At 41.2% G+C, this 16,418-nt stretch overlaps 1 protein-coding gene across 1 annotated transcript; it reads right to left on the reverse strand.

The window, feature by feature from the left end:
- Positions 1-314: 314 nt before the first annotated feature.
- On the reverse strand, positions 315-11,545 carry LOC118411161 (hydrogenase maturation factor HoxX-like). Its single transcript, XM_035813214.1, has 10 exons — positions 11,389-11,545; positions 9,186-9,578; positions 8,329-8,457; positions 7,407-7,628; positions 6,747-6,888; positions 5,925-6,103; positions 5,137-5,414; positions 3,556-3,754; positions 3,030-3,195; positions 315-1,547 (listed from the first exon to the last, which is right to left on the reverse strand). Exons 2-10 carry the CDS (start codon positions 9,576-9,578, stop codon positions 1,315-1,317), a joined length of 1,941 nt encoding a protein of 646 aa, XP_035669107.1. The 5' UTR covers positions 11,389-11,545; the 3' UTR covers positions 315-1,314.
- Positions 11,546-16,418: the final 4,873 nt, after the last annotated feature.

Consider the following 16,418-nt stretch of genomic DNA (forward strand, 5'->3'; position numbering starts at 1 on the left):
TAAACTGGCCAGAGGAATATAACGGGACAGGGAACAGCACGCGATCTACTAGCATCGCGAGCTGTTCCCTGTCCGGTTTATATCCCTCTCTATTTGTTCCATTTCTACGATTTTCCAGCGATCCGGAGTCTGACAGAGACTAAGATAAACAAATGAATTGACAAATGGTGAACGAATGAATTGAGTTAAAAACGACGGAATGAATCAATTGATTAATTAATTTTTGCTGCAGTACCTTAGGAAGCCGCTAGGGGGCCTATTATAAATCTTGACCTTCGTTTTTTCTGACCCCCACCCACCTACCAAATATCATCAGGATCCATGTAAGAGTTCTCAAGTTATCCTGTTTACAAGAAAGCGGACGCACACATTCGGCCCGCTACCGCCCTGACGGAAAAAGGCTACACCAACCACTTTCGAACACGACCTTCGTGTTCGCAACCGCTACTCAAATACTAAGTATCATTAAAATCCAATCCCAGCTTCTCTAGTTATATGCTGTTGACCTACATATTGGGACACAACATGAGGCCTTAACCAAAATAACCTTCTCGGCGAAGGTAATGAATGAACTTCTATTTTAGATGTGCTACTGATGCTGTGCTATTACAAACTCACTACCTCTGCGGCCTCGGGTGGGCTTTGGCACCACAACATTTTATCCTTTATTCACAAATAAATGAGTGAAAGAACGAAGGAATGAACGAATTAAGGCCATCGCGTGCAGGAATAACTACTACAGGCTCTCGTTCTTCCCTCGTACCATCAGAGAGTGGAATGGGCTTGAGCCTGGTGTGACGGAGGCGGAGTCTCTCTCCCAGTTCAAAACTGAGCTGGGGTGGGCCCTGCTGCATTGAGCCACCCCCACACGACTTGTATATATGTAAATATATTTTCTATTAACTCACTTAACTCACTTGTCCTGTCCTTTCACACAAAAATTCAGTTTGTTTTCATTTCAATTAGCGTTTTATATTATTTCCCCTTGTCTATTTGTACCGGGCACTTGTGTTGTAACTAACTCATGCGCAATCTGCCGTTAATCTCTAGAATTAGAGGCTTGGCAGAAGGGAAGGAAAAATAAGAATGAATGGACTTCTATTTTAGATGTGTTACTGATGCAGTGCCATTACTAACTTACTGCCTCTGAGGCCTCGAAAAGGCTTTGGCACCGCAACATTTTATCCCTTATTCATGTATGAATGAGTGAAAAAGCGAATGAATGAATAAATTGATGAATGAATGGACTAATATGTTTGAGTTAAAATCACTTTAGCCGATCAAAAAGCAAAAAAAAAAATCCTTTGTTTCTATCTAGTGATACACGAAGTTGTGCCTCCGTTTGTGGTACTCCTTATCATGGAAACATTTCCACATGCGCGCCAGCTCCTGGTGACGATGCTCCTCCAGGGTGGACCAGAGGGATGACGTCTCGGACTGCTTCTCTCGCAGAATCTCGCGAGACTCTAACTGCAGGCGCCGACACATCCGCGGGATCTGCGCGTTCAGCTCTTCAGCGTTGTACCCGATGACGTCATCTATCATGCCTAGGAAAAACAGAATGAGAAGAGGATAAGAACTGTATTTTTTTTTTCTTTTAAAGAACTAAGATAGTACAAGGCAGAATAAGACTTACCCCTGTCCCAACCTACCTTTGTTGCGTTTGGTATTTGATCCTTTAGACAACGAATCTCAGAATCTATCACTATTACCAGGGCACAGTTACCAAACGTACTCGCCTGACCTACCTGGAACATCTTTACACATGAGCCAGACCCATCTGAGCTCCATTCTTGTGACTTATTCATTCAGCAGACCCACGATGCTAAGGACCCAAGTTTGACATCTATTCATCCATCCATCCATTCATTCATTGATACGCACTCCACAAAATCACCCATGATTTAGACCCACACGTGCCTCACACCAGACACACCCCTGTCCCACAACAGACCCACCCATGCCACGAACACACCCATACCCAACACTAGACCCACCCTTGTCCCAGAACAGCTACTCGGGTAAGTTACGGCCTGTGATTCGATGAAGCTTGCCGAGGAGTGAAAAAGGGCGCGGTCCCTCAAGGTTACCAGGGCGATGGAACGGAACATGAAATTCGAACCACTACGTGTCCGCAGTTGACCCCGCTTGACCACAACGTAGCAGAACGGTCCAATGTCATAATGTAACGATACATTGCGAAAATAGGAACTCACTATGTATGGGGCACACTCACCACTTTTGGTAAAACGTCAAAATTCTAACCGTATTAGATATTGATGAAGAATGTATCAAATATTGACATAATTCGATGCCTATGACAAAAAGAGGCCCTCGCGGAAGCCGCAAAATGGTACCGTCCGAGCCCGTTCGATCGAACGGCCGAACCCTTGGGTTGTGAAATGGCGGGAAAACGACAGCGGCGCTGGCAGCGGTTCTGAAGGACTGTTACCATCGCATTTACGGGCTTCGTCCTCGGTGACAACAGTACTTTTGCTGACAATATAGACAAATTCGTATTTATAATCCCTTTTAAAAGAAATTTATCCATCGCTATTTGTTTTGATCATGAAAGGATTTCCTCTAGAGCGGATTATTGACCAAAAATTAGAAAAAAAAATCCATTTTACCTATTTTTTACCCAAAAAAAGTTATGATGAATTAATATACAACAAAATAGCGACGGACAAACTAAATCAACTTGATTTTATCTGTCATCCTGTGAAATATGAGGGTCCAGAACGTTGTCTCCACCGAGGACAGGGCACATGAAATGAACCTAATATTTTTTAACCAAAATGTGTGTTTTTTAACCCAAAAATCTATCATATCAACATAATTTGTCCGGTGTTTTATTTCATTTAATTACTACTAGCACCTTGTGAAATTTCATTGCAATACGACAATGCTATCGAATTTTACAAGCATGTACCCATTTTACCTCGTCTACCGCAGTGTCACATGCCGTAATTGACCAGAGGAGACCCACCCATACCACAAACACCCCCTTGCCCCCATTTGAGACGTACCTTTGTCCCGGGCTTCCGTAGCCAGCAGTGGCTGCAGCTCATTGGTCAGTTCCTCTGATGCGGAGCTTCCCACCCTACGGGGCAGGGAGTATGTCCAGTACTCGGACCCGAAGAGCGCCATCTTGCGGTAGTGCGGATTCAGCACCACCCCCGCGTGACTCCAAACCTGTAACATTAGTTGGAAGACATAATATCTCGATGACATATTCCGAATATGCAAACGAGCGCCACATTTCCATAATCTATATTTGGTTATAAGCACCTTCAAATAACTCACACATGTCATTTTCCTTTCTAACTTACTTAGACTTCATCGCAAAACAATGCTCACGGAGTCACTCAAGAGCTTTGGGTTACAGTACTGTATTGAGAAGAAAGATGTCTGTTAAACCTTGGCTTAAAATGTTTCAGATTGTACCCCACAGGGAAGCAAGTCCGTGCAAGCTTATTCAATAACGATGTAGTTCTAGGAAAGAACTGTAGGCCGTAGGCAACGTTTGAAGTGCTCAAAATTCCAAAACTCTACCTTGTCAGCAGCGAGCGCCATCATGACCCCTCCGGCCCCTGCGTTCCCCTGCAGCGCTGCCACTGTCACCTTACTGCGCATGCTGAATATCGCCTTCACTACGTCATCGATGGCTGTGATGTTAGCCCACGATTCGGTGGCGGCACATTCGGAGTTCTCGATGACGTTGAGGTGGATCCCGTTGCTGAAGAAATTGTACCTGTAAATAAGATTTCGAACAAAAAATGTTTTCTTCCATTATGAACTTTGTCAGAAGTTGCAAGTAAGCTAACATCCAAGGCGGTCCCAATATGCTTGTAAACCATGCGACAATACTCTAGCTATAATATCATTTGATAAGCACTTGTCACATGTCAAGGCGACCATATAGTGGTCAGGGTTTCTTTTTCTTTGTTAATTATGTTTAGAATTAATAAGTTACCAAAATGGATTTAAGTTATCAAAATTAATAAGCTTCAAGTTATCATCCAGATACGGACGATTGAACAGTCTAGAATCAGCTCTTCACCCCAAAAGTCAGGTTTATACGTTAGCCAACTTATTGATAAGTTAGTAAAGTTGATAACGGTGGCCGCCCTAAGATGCCGACTTTTTTACGCGCTCGATCTCACGGCGCTCCATTACTAGTTGCCAAAGAGTGGTCAAGTTTTGATCAATAAATTTTTAGCACATTCATCTAGAGACCATACTTGAATAAGGAAGGCATCCATACTGTTCATGAACCCTTCACCCTTTGCGTTACAACTGGCAAACACCGATGACGATATCGTGAATATAACTTCCGATTTTGAGCCGCGTTAAACAGTGCGCCCTAACTTGCCCCGCGCGCTTTTGGAATTTTCTCTCTTCGGAAGCTGGTGACCAATTTAGACAAAAATAAATAAAAATTCTAATTTTATGATATATTAGCTTTCTTTTTACAGTAGATTGTGATTGTGTGTGCTTCTTGTCTCCCGCGAGGAGGGCTAAATCTTTCAAAAAACGACAACGCCAAAATCAGAAAAAAAAACTCTGTGTACGTATTGGGAAACATATTTGACATCACTCTGTGAAATTTCATTTTTATAGACGGTGCGAATCATTTGTTAGAGTAACAATTCTTTTGGGCGTTTGCTCGTCTGCCACCTGCGGGGCCACGCTCCCTGGGGAAAACAACGGCGGTGATGCTTATGTTGTTTTTTTCTATGGCCGGTCTTCTACTCAACAAACATTTGAAGACCAATATTTGTAGTGTTTTGTGAAGCTTTATTTCTTATGTGTATGACAGTTGTGTGGCTGTTTTTTACTGGTTGTTTATTTATGGACACGAGACACCAATATCTAGTAACAGGTGACCACAGTTATTCGGCGCCATCAACATTATTGTGAAAATTCTATCTTCAAAAAAAGGGAAGTGAATATGTATTAAAAAAAATTAATAGAAAAAAAGCTGTTTGTTTGGACTTACTTTATTTACCTTTCTAATCGTCATAGTCAGTGGCAACAAACACGGCGTACTTATGCATAATAAGATCAGCAAAAATCCGGGCATCTTAGGGCAGGGGGGCATCTTAGGGCGGCCCCCGTTAGGTTAGTTCTTACCCTCCCATCAAGACGACCATAGTACAGTCTGGGTCCGCCTCTACACCACACAGAACCTTCTCCAGCCTCTTACACTGGTTTGTGCTCATGGCGCCGTTGTAGAAGTCGAAGTGCACGTAGCAGACGCCGTCTTGGCGCGTCGTCCAGACGTCTTGGAACGTCTTGGGCCTGGTGCCGTAAGGAAGGGGCTCGCAGTGGTCGATGGGAAGGGACGTGACGTCAACTGAAGGGAGGACGGACGTGGCGGGAAGCTTCAGACTGGTCTTCTTGGGGGAGGCCTGGTAATGAATGGTAAAGCGGGGGATACTAGTATATCACAAGCATAGTGGCTGTGATGTCCGTGCTGTTGTATCCTTAAGATGAGGTTTAATTCCAGAAATTAATTTGCGCGTTTCATCTTCTATGCTATGTATAGAGCGACATGTACTATATACTGAACTTTGTGTAGCACACTTTTTATGAGTATTGTGCCAGATTATAGTACTTTGTGTGGCTACAAACTTGACCCAGACAGTTGAAAACAGTGATGGGCGTTAAGTTGTGGTCCACTGTTTATCGTACATGTGGAAAAGAGTTAGGGGAGTTTCCAGAAGATAAAAACTGTACACAGCTGATGTCTTCTTTGATACCACTGGAGGAATTAATCTTTTTATCATTCCTTCCTTCCGTCCCTATTTCTTCACTTTCTACTTCTTTACATCCTCCCTGTTCCTTTTTCTTTCTTTCCCAATCCCTTTTTCCTTCCTTCCATCTTTTCTTACTTTCCCTATTCAACCACTTGTCCTTACCTTAAGATGTGAGATCCACACGGCAGTGTCCTGTCCACAGGCCACTAGTACGGCACCGTTTCTCCTGCCAATGACGTCACCAGGTGTGACGTCACGCTCTTTCTTTAGATCCCACACCATGCCAGGGTCACCTTCAACGCATGCGCCGAACAACGCAAACTCGTGCTTCAACTGCTGACCTTTGTTTGGGATAAAAAAAAAGATTATCAAAACATATTGTCGTAAATTGAAAATAAAAACACAAAGCAAAACAAAATAAAACAAAAAAATAAATATCAGCTCTAATCCTACAGCTTTTGACACTCTTACTTCATCATGCTTTATTTTTCGTATTTTAGGTTTAAAGGTTCTTTTTTATCTGAATTATTTCTAAAAATCGGCGAAAATTAAACAACAGTGACGGAGATTAAATTGAGTTGAGTTTAGATTTATTGAGATGCCCTTTAGCTGATATTGAGCCCAATCTTCCAGGGTTCATACAATAAAAGTGTGAACAAACATGCATCCGAAAATAATTTCACCAGGTTGGTAGAATATAGGTGATAGGAGAATTCTTATACACAACCAGGTAAAACTTATTTACTTACCGGGATGAAGGGGAATACAAACTTAGCCAGTGTTCTCGCAGCGAAAGCGCCACCTACATCAGCCACACATATCTGCAAGAAGCAGAACTCCAATCAGAAACTCTGAGGAAGGTGTCTAATAGACACCGAAACGTAAGCATGTTTTACATGGTTGTGTTCAAGAATTCTCCTATAACCAAACAAACATACATGCAGTATGTACAAAAAGATACTCCTTCATTTAGCCCAAACTAACCTTGCACGGCCACACGGAGTGTACCTAACGCGCCCGGCTGGGAGTCGCAGGCCCGCACGGCCCGCGCCACATCCTCCGCCGACAGCGCCCAGTCAACCCGACGGTCCTCCACCGTCAACTTTCGCTTCAGCTCACCTTTCACCTAAAAATTATGGAAGAGCTTTTACTTATAATCCAACAGTCCAGGGTTCAAGACTGTATTTCTTTGGATTTATTAAATATCAAAGTTGCCAATACACTTGCGCAGGTGTCTAAAGGTAGCGCTGATCTTCATTTTCTGTAGCCTTTGGGCCACACATTTGTGCAAGCCACTACAGTGTTGTGTTGTGTGTTGGTGTTGAGTGCTAAATAAAGAATGCAGCATATGCCATTTTAAAGTCTTAGGTATGACTCGGCCGGGGATCGAACTCACGACCTACAGAATGCAAGGCAAGCACTCTACCCAGTCGGCCATTCACACGTTGTGGAGCGAAATAAAGTCTTATCTAATCGTAGGATGTCGTAGGATTTTGCGATTTCCAAAGATGAGTCAATCGTTGATAGAGATCCAGGATTTTGTACGACAGGTGCATGATCATCTAAAGAATGCCTGCAGTTTCGAAGATCGTGCGCATTTATTGACTTTTAAGCAAAAACTTCCATGGCCTTCCATCAACATACCTCTGGGTGCCCATAGTCCAGTGGTATTGGAGGTACTCCTTGCTCCCAAGCGTCTATCGCTTTCAAAACAGAGACAATCGCTGCCTGTGTCACTTCCTTGCCATACAGACTAGACTTGGTCGCCTGGCGGTTCACTTGGAATTTGCAGGTGGCCCAAATATCCCCCGAGTCCATCGTCTCTGCTGCCTGCAGTACCGTTACTCCCCATTCGGTGGCGCCCTCCTATAGTGCAAACAATTAACTAGAACTCTATATGTTTAACTTATAAATACCAGTGACCAAAATGGTATTGGATATACAGAGAAAGAGAGAGAGGCATAAAGAGAGAGAGATAGAGAGAAAGAGGGAGGGAGGGAGGGAGAGAGAGAGAGAGAGAGAGAGAGAGAGAGAGAGACAGAGTTATAGCATGCAAAATATTAGCAGAATAAAATGGAAATCGCATCAGAGAGTTTAAAAATAAAAGATAACTAGAAAGGTAATATTTGCAAGCAAATACAGAATGTTACCTTCACATGTTGTAGTCTAACACTGGCAACTGTTTTGTTCATTCTTATTTGAACACATTTCTAAATGTAGTGACCCGAGCCCCTCTAGATCTGACATTTGCTACATTATGTAACCGAACACCACATGGTGCCTGCTACTTTACCGGTTACCATGGTGACAGCCGTCTGATCCAGGTCGTTGACCTTATTTGTGCGGAAAAGAAGAAGAAACAAAGCAAAATAATATGTTCCCTTCTGTGAAGGTAACATAAAAAGAAAAAAAGGAAAGAAGGGAGCAGGTGAGACAAAAAGAAGGATCATAGAAAGAAAAGGGAGAGGGAGAGAAAAGGGATAGAGATAGAGATGGGAGAGAGAGAGAGGGAAAGAGAGAGAAAGAGGGACAGACGAACGTTTATGTGAAAGCAGTACACGCTCACCTTGAGCGCCCAGTCAATTGAGGAGGGCCCTTCGTCTCCTGGGATACCCGGATGTACAATTAGAACGGGTCGAGCGGGATTGTTGAACAGGCTGGCGGGAACTCGGCGGGTCAGGAACGGGCACACCACCTAATAAGGTAGAGATAGCAGACTTCACCCCTTCACTGACTGTAAGCGCAATCAATAAAACACTGCCGTAAAGAAACCCCTCCAACATAGTAGCCTCCATAGCAGGCTCTTTGGGGCCTTTTTTGGCTCAAAATACACTTTTGCTGGACATTTCTATTTTGTACTCGGTCGCTGATAGCTAGCGTTTTCTGATTGCCGGCCTCCAATCAGAAAACGCCAGCAATTAGCGACCGATTGCATATAGAAATGGCCAAAAGTGTACTATGAGCCAAAAAAAGGCCCCAAAGAGCCTGCTATGGAGGCTACCAACATAGCGCCTTATGACTAAAGGCAATCAAGAGACAGCAGACTCTCTAATTTTACATTTACTGTGAGCAGCTTCTGGCGGTTAAGATGGAAACTGCAGCACTTTGACCCCTTCCGTTTGCCACTTAGGCCACGTTGATTTGATTATACCGATCCGATGGTATCCTCTTGTAACTGCAAAACGGATGCGATCGTCGAAATAAAAATAAAAAAAAAGTTTGGTCAACGTGGATATACATGTATTTGCTCATTTTGCAACTGCTTTGTACGATATACTGCAATTCAAAACTTTTTTTTATTCTTTGGGGGCGGTAGAAAATTTATGCACGAGCGGATGTCGTCCATATAATCAAATCAACATGGCATTATGGCAACTTGGCTTCTAGAACTGCGACTTCAGAGAAAATATAATGTCTGCCTACCAAGTCCGGTTGGTCCGTTTCTACCACCTCCGTCATCTTCTCGCCACGTGGGTTGTCATGCACCATCACGTGATGGCCACGTGACAGCAACTCCAGGTACAGCCGTTGGGACAGCCCGTTAAAAGAGTTGCAAAGGAAACTAATTTTGAGAGGTTTTCCCGCCGTTTTTGTAAGATTTGGGGCGGCAAAATCAACCCACGGGAGAGGTGAATACTCCGATGATTGCTGGGATAGCTGGCGCATTGGCTGATGGGACGCCTGTCCTAATGGCTGCTGGGAAGGTGATCGTTGCTGCAGTGACGATACGGCAGTTCCCCGAGTGGCAGACTTCTGCAGATACAGCATGGATCGCCAGGCGGGGCGGTTGATCATGACGGCTCTACGCATCAGCATCTTGACATATGGGAAAACGAATAGTGTGAACTGCAATCATAGACATGAAGTAGCGTAATTCAACGTAACCCAGGTCTTTTGTGAAGAACCACGTTGCTATAAGTATAAACTAAGTCAATGGGTACATTTGATATGACAAGAAATCAAAGGCAGCTCTCAACAACGTTTATGTATTGTGATAAGGAAAAACAGCTTCCCTTAGCCAAGAATGCCATGTTTTCAAGATGTGTGCGTACTTGTGTATTTCTGACGACACGTAATTTACGTAATCTATTGAAAACGATAATTCCTAATCTGTTTATGACGGGAATTTTCTTTTAATACCCTTTGGAAGTCAAGTAAATGTGTAAATCAAATGAGTGTTACATTTACGTAACACACGATGAAGACTCAATAGAATATAAAACAAGAAATAATATATAGCTAGAATAGATGATCAACTATAATCATAAACGGTGCAAATGTACGTATTGATACGTCATTCAGAAAGGTGAAAGTTATTTGGCGACTGTATAAGGTCGTGGAACTCTACCCGGTCAAGGGCGGTCAGTCCACGTTCAAAGCCAAGCACGTTTAACGATGAATGATGGCGTACGGAATGTCTGAGGTTGGAATCCGAGCCAATCTTTATGTACCATCCCTTCAAGAGGTTTCGTTGATAAAACACATATGGCTCTTGTTTGTCATGTGACATACCCCAGGATTTGGGGGGGGGGGGGGGGCAATGTTCGTGTTTAAACCTCAGGGGCAAGGACATAGGGCCCTCCTCCTAACTTAGGTAGACTTATGTTTTAAAAGCACAACCTTTGTCTTTGACCACTTGTCCTTGAGGAAAGAGCTCAATACACGATCCCCGACTCCACTATATGTCAATGGTTACTGTCGTTAAAGTTATAAGACGGTCAGGCTATGCATTTTCTAACCCTTTTCCGATGATTGGGGGAGGGGTGTGTGTGTTGGGGTTGAGGCCCTCCCCATGACGCAGTTTCATGACGTCAATTTGACGTAGTTAATGTTGCTATTAACAACAGAAGTCAAAGCAGACATTACACTTAGCTTAACTTGCTGTTACAATTATAATGTACTTTTTAGCTTAAATCGAAGATTTCTGAAAATACCCTTGTTCATGGTTCCAGCCGATACAATCACACTGATGAAGTCATAATATTACGTCACTTTGACGTCAATTACCTTACAGTAATGTAAGATAACTTCTGACTCCTGTAGCGGGCCCCAAAAGAGCCCCGGTCCATATTGCTTTAAAAAGCTCGGTTGGATTAGACACAGTACTACAAGTGGATAACAACATACAATGTTCGTGGCATTTATGACCTCAGAAAGACCAGAAAACTAACAAAATTACTACTAGGAAAATGGAAACGTGGCTTTTTTCGACGTGCCTACCACACTAACACACTTGTGGCACCTACCCATTGGACAAGTAGTCCCTTTTTGCCAATGTAGCGCTTTGTTTTAAATGTTAACTCTGTAAGCAACTCTGTAAAACCAACAAATGCCGCTTCAATGACACGACACGATCATACTATTTCCTTGTAATCTGCACGTAAAGTTAAATGTAAAAAAAAAAAAATTAGGTTTGTGTTCAGTAATATGTCAACAAAACTAACTACGTATGCGTCTTTTCAGTACCAGCCTGAAAGTGTTAGAACACAGTCAGAAACTATGAAAATCTGCAAGCTTAAAATGCCGGCCTCAGCTAGGGTCTGACACTAACTGTTACCTCTTCACAAGTGTCTTCCTACGCCTAGCACAACTTCCGAAAAAATGAGAAAAGAAAACGAGAACGTACCTTGTGTTGCTTCACCTACAGTGTCTAGAGCCTGACCTAAGGAATGCTTGTCTGACCTTGGTCGTTTTGTTTTCCGATACGGTCAACGGGGTGAAAGGGATCGAGTAGTGCGCACAGTAAACCATCCGTCTTTAGATGGGCTTCCTTGATAAGATGACATTTTGTTGGCTGTGCAAGTGACCTTGACGTACGAACAACAGCTGTGTTGCGTTTCAAGCCTTCAAGCGTTTCATGTAGGGCTGGGTATCGGTACAGCGTACCGGTACAAAACCGGTTTTTCTTATTGGACCGGTCCAGAAAAACCGGACCTGAAAACTTTAGGTTGACCGGATGTTGGACCGATTAGAAAATAAACAGATTATTTTATCAGGCATTCATACGTTTTGGCGCTTGCAAGTGGAAGAAAATAACAAGAGTGAAGTGGATTAGAGTTTATAGTAATTTGTGCCAAGTGTTACAGCCAGTCGCACAGGTGTAGTTAGCGTTGTAGGATTTGAAGACGCCAGTGTGAGTCAAATAGTCCACCAAACAGGTTTCTTTGTAGTGAAATGGACCATTGGTATGAGTCATACTGAATCAGGTCCAGGTTCAGGTCCGGACCTGAACCTGATCCTCTGGACCTGAACCGTACCTGGACCTGAATTTTCTGTACCGGTACCCACCCCTAGTTTCATGATAAGCATATAAGGTTCCGACTGCGTGCATGCTTTCTCGTTCAAGTAATCGCTTATAAATGTTGAAGGTTAAGACGGAATTTATTACCTCCATGAAATTTCATTGTAACACATGTAAATTATGATAGGTGGAACATAAACAAATACCAATATGCTTATGATGCTAACTGATTTATATAATATATGCAAACATTGCAAAACTGATTAATAATTAATGATGCTAATTTCATACTCGTGACATGTGAATGTCAGTCAATGATGATCATCACCACGCATAAATTATGCTAATGTGTAAGTCATTTGCATTGAGTTTACAAAAGCTCTAAATATTTCATGGAGGTATGAGGTCGCCGAACTGTTGTTTCTTCATTTTTTTCATATCTGCCTGATGATTTTATTTATTTTGTTTGGCAATGTTTAGACCAAAACAGTATATTTTGCCCCTGTACCCTAGTATTACAACCGAATGACCTGAACTTTTGTAATGATGTGCCTTGACCACATGCCCATATAGATTCAATAACACTTTTAGCATACATTACAACAAAATGCTTAATTTGCAATTTTGTGACAAAAAAATATATACAATATACTAAGTTGGGAACGAGGCTGTAGCTTGCACTGTGGAAAAAAAAAGAAAAACGGGAATTTTTTACTTTTGGCATTTGGAAGTTATGTACAGGTGAACATCGTTGAACATGTATTATGCAAATAAGGACTTCATTTGCATAAATTATTAGATAATGCGATCAAAACATTTTTAATATAGATTGTGGATGTGTATTTATGCAAATGAGAAACGTATTTGCATAATTAATGGCAAACACAATTAATAGAGCAGTTGTAAAGGGTAGAAACATTTGGCGAAGGTATGGGGTCGTGGAACTTTAGTTACTTCTGCACCTACTCATTTATTTTGACCGTCCTTGGTATGTATATGCTTTGATCATATATCAAACATCTACAGGTAGTCTTAGTAAGGCCTATGAAAAACATGTTGTGTCTCCTGTTTCAGTCCTGAAAAATTAGTGTCGGTAGAATTATATGTTTTTCTAGAGCCAAAACTCTAGTAATTGTGATACATACCACAATACAGTTAAACAAAGTAAACTGGAAGCATAAGGATTGTCTTTCAATGTCAAGTTTCAATTTTGTGCATAATAGATACATTTATCCTTCATTAGATAGGGCAACAGTGTTTTCACTTCAATAGGATGCAGGCTGAATAAAAATTCTAACTTGAAGCTATGGGACTCCACTACCCACCCCAAAAAAGCCTAGGGTCGGCAGGTTTTTCTGGGGTAGGTAGGGAAACAGGAAACACAACATTTTCCCTAGGCCTAATACAGCACATACGTTCTAAAGTTACAAAATAATGAGACAGAGCTGTTACTTCTGTCTACAAATTTATTTTGACAATCCTTGGTATGTGAGAACTGGGCCTATAGCCGTACATTCTGTGCCGCTTTAAAATGCCCTTTGAGTCCTGCATGTGGTTTTCAGAATCTTCACATCTAGACGCTTCTTCAATACGTTTGTTCTGGCTCTGTTCTCCATAAGATAAATCTAGAAGCATAAAGACTTCTGTTGCTATGATCGTAAACAGTTCTGTTGCTGTTATCGTAAAGACTTCTGTTGCTATGATCGTAAACAGTTCTGTTGCTGTTATCGTAAAGACTTCTGTTGCTATGATCGTAAACACTTCTGTTGCTGTTATCGTGAAGACTTCTGTTGCTATGATCGTAAACAGTTCTGTTGCTGTTATCGTGAAGACTTCTGTTGCTATGATCGTAAACAGTTCTGTTGCTGTTATCGCGAAGACTTATGTTGCTATGATCGTAAACAGTTCTGTTGCTGTTATCGTAAAGACTTCTGTTGCTATGATCGTAAACAGTTCTGTTGCTGTTATCGTAAAGACTTCTGTTGCTATGATCGTAAACAGTTCTGTTGCTGTTACGTAAAGACTTCTGTTGCTATGATCGTAAACAGTTCTGTTGCTGTTATCGTAAAGACTTCTGTTGCTATGATCGTAAAGACTTCTGTTGCTATGATCGTAAACAGTTCTGTTGCTGTTATCGTAAAGACTTCTGTTGCTATGATCGTAAACAGTTCTGTTGCTGTTATCGTAAAGACTTCTGTTGCTATGATCGTAAACAGTTCTGTTGCTGTTACGTAAAGACTTCTGTTGCTATTATCGTAAAGACTTCTGTTGCTGTTATCGTAAAGACTTCTGTTGCTATGATCGTAAACAGTTCTGTTGCTGTTATCGTGAAGACTTCTGTTGCTATGATCGTAAACAGTTCTGTTGCTGTTATCGCGAAGACTTATGTTGCTATGATCGTAAACAGTTCTGTTGCTGTTATCGTAAAGACTTCTGTTGCTATGATCGTAAACAGTTCTGTTGCTGTTATCGTAAAGACTTCTGTTGCTATGATCGTAAACAGTTCTGTTGCTGTTACGTAAAGACTTCTGTTGCTATTATCGTAAAGACTTCTGTTGCTGTTATCGTAAAGACTTCTGTTGCTATGATCGTAAACAGTTCTGTTGCTGTTATCGTAAAGACTTCTGTTGCTATGATCGTAAACAGTTCTGTTGCTGTTATCGTAAAGACTTCTGTTGCTATTATCGTAAACAGTTCTGTTGCTGTTATCGTAAAGACTTCTGTTGCTATGATCGTAAAGACTTCTGTTGCTATGATCGTAAACAGTTCTGTTGCTGTTATCGTAAAGACTTCTGTTGCTATGATCGTAAACAGTTCTGTTGCTGTTATCGTAAAGACTTCTGTTGCTATGATCGTAAAGACTTCTGTTGCTATGATCGTAAACAGTTCTGTTGCTGTTATCGTAAAGACTTCTGTTGCTATGATCGTAAACAGTTCTGTTGCTGTTATCGTAAAGACTTCTGTTGCTATGATCGTAAACAGTTCTGTTGCTGTTATCGTAAAGACTTCTGTTGCTATGATCGTAAAGACTTCTGTTGCTATGATCGTAAACAGTTCTGTTGCTGTTATCGTGAAGACTTCTGTTGCTATGATCGTAAACAGTTCTGTTGCTGTTATCGTAAAGACTTCTGTTGCTATGATCGTAAACAGTTCTGTTGCTGTTATCGTAAAGATTTCTGTTGCTATGATCGTAAAGACTTCTGTTGCTGTGATCGTAAATACTTCTGTTGCTGTTATCTTAAAGACTTCTGTTGCTGTTATCTTAAAGACTTCTGTTGCTATGATCGTAAACAGTTCTGTTGCTGTTATCGTGAAGACTTCTGTTGCTATGATCCTAAACAGTTCTGTTGCTGTTATCGTAAAGAATTCTGTTGCTATGATCGTAAATACTTCTTTTGCTATGATCGTGAAGACTTCTGTTGCAACAATTGTATACATTTCTGTTGCAATGATCGTATAGATTTCTGTTGCTATCATCATATAGATTTCTGTTGCTATGATCGTAAATTGTTCAGTTGCTATGATCCTAAATGGTTCTGTTGCTATGATCCGAAAGGGTTCTGTTGCTATATCCCTAAATGGTTATGTTGCTATAATTTCTCAAGGGCCCTGTTGCTAAAATCCTAAAGTGTTCTGTTGCTATGATCTTAAAAGTTTAATTCTGTTGCCATGATCCTAAATGGTTCTGTTGCTATGATTTCTAAAGGGCCCTGTTGCTAAAATCCTAAAGTGTTCTGTTGCTATGATCTTAAAAGTTTAATTCTGTTGCTATGATCCGAAATGGTTCTGTTGCTATGATTTCTAAAAGTCCTGCTGCTAATATAATAAAGAGTTATGTTGCTATGATCCTAAAGTTTGTAGTTGCTATGATCCGAAATGGTTCTGTTGCTATGATTTCTAAATGGCCCTGTTGCTAAAATCCTAAAGTGTTCTGTTGCTATGATCTTAAAAGTTTAATTCTGTTGCTATGATCCGGAATGGTTCTGTTGCTATGATTTCTAAAAGTCCTGCTGCTAATATAATAAAGAGTTATGTTGCTATGATCCTAAAGGTTGTAGTTGCTATGATCCTAAATGGCCCTGTTGCTAAAATCCTAAAGTGTTCTGTTGCTATGATCTTAAAAGTTTAATTCTGTTGCTATGATCTTAAAAGTTAATTCTGTTGCTATGATCCAAAATGGTTCTGTTGCTATGATTTCTAAAGGGCCCTGTTGCTAAAATCCTAAATTGTTCTGTTGCTATGATCTTAAAAGTTTAATGCTGTTGCTATGATCCAAAATGGTTCTGTTGCTATGATTTCTAAAAGCTATGCTGCTAATATAATAAAGAGTTATGTTGCTATGATCCTAAAGGTTGTAGTTGCTATGATCCTAAATGGTTCAGTTGCTATGATCCTAAATGGTTCTGTTGCTATGA

Source organism: Branchiostoma floridae, chromosome 3 (genome assembly GCF_000003815.2).
Source record: "Branchiostoma floridae strain S238N-H82 chromosome 3, Bfl_VNyyK, whole genome shotgun sequence".
Classification (NCBI taxonomy): Eukaryota; Metazoa; Chordata; class Leptocardii; order Amphioxiformes; family Branchiostomatidae; genus Branchiostoma; species Branchiostoma floridae.

Bases quoted from the DNA above. Each gene is read 5' to 3' on its own strand.
- LOC118411161 (XM_035813214.1), bottom strand. From the start codon at position 9,578: ATGCTGATGCGTAGAGCCGTCATGATCAACCGCCCCGCCTGGCGATCC. The intron at 6,104-6,746 runs GTTAGTTTGGGC...TCCCAAACAAAG, and splicing joins ACTCCGTGTGGCCGTGCAAG to GTCAGCAGTTGAAGCACGAG. The intron at 1,548-3,029 runs GTACGTCTCAAA...TGTTTTTCCTAG, and splicing joins TACGGAAGCCCGGGACAAAG to GCATGATAGATGACGTCATC.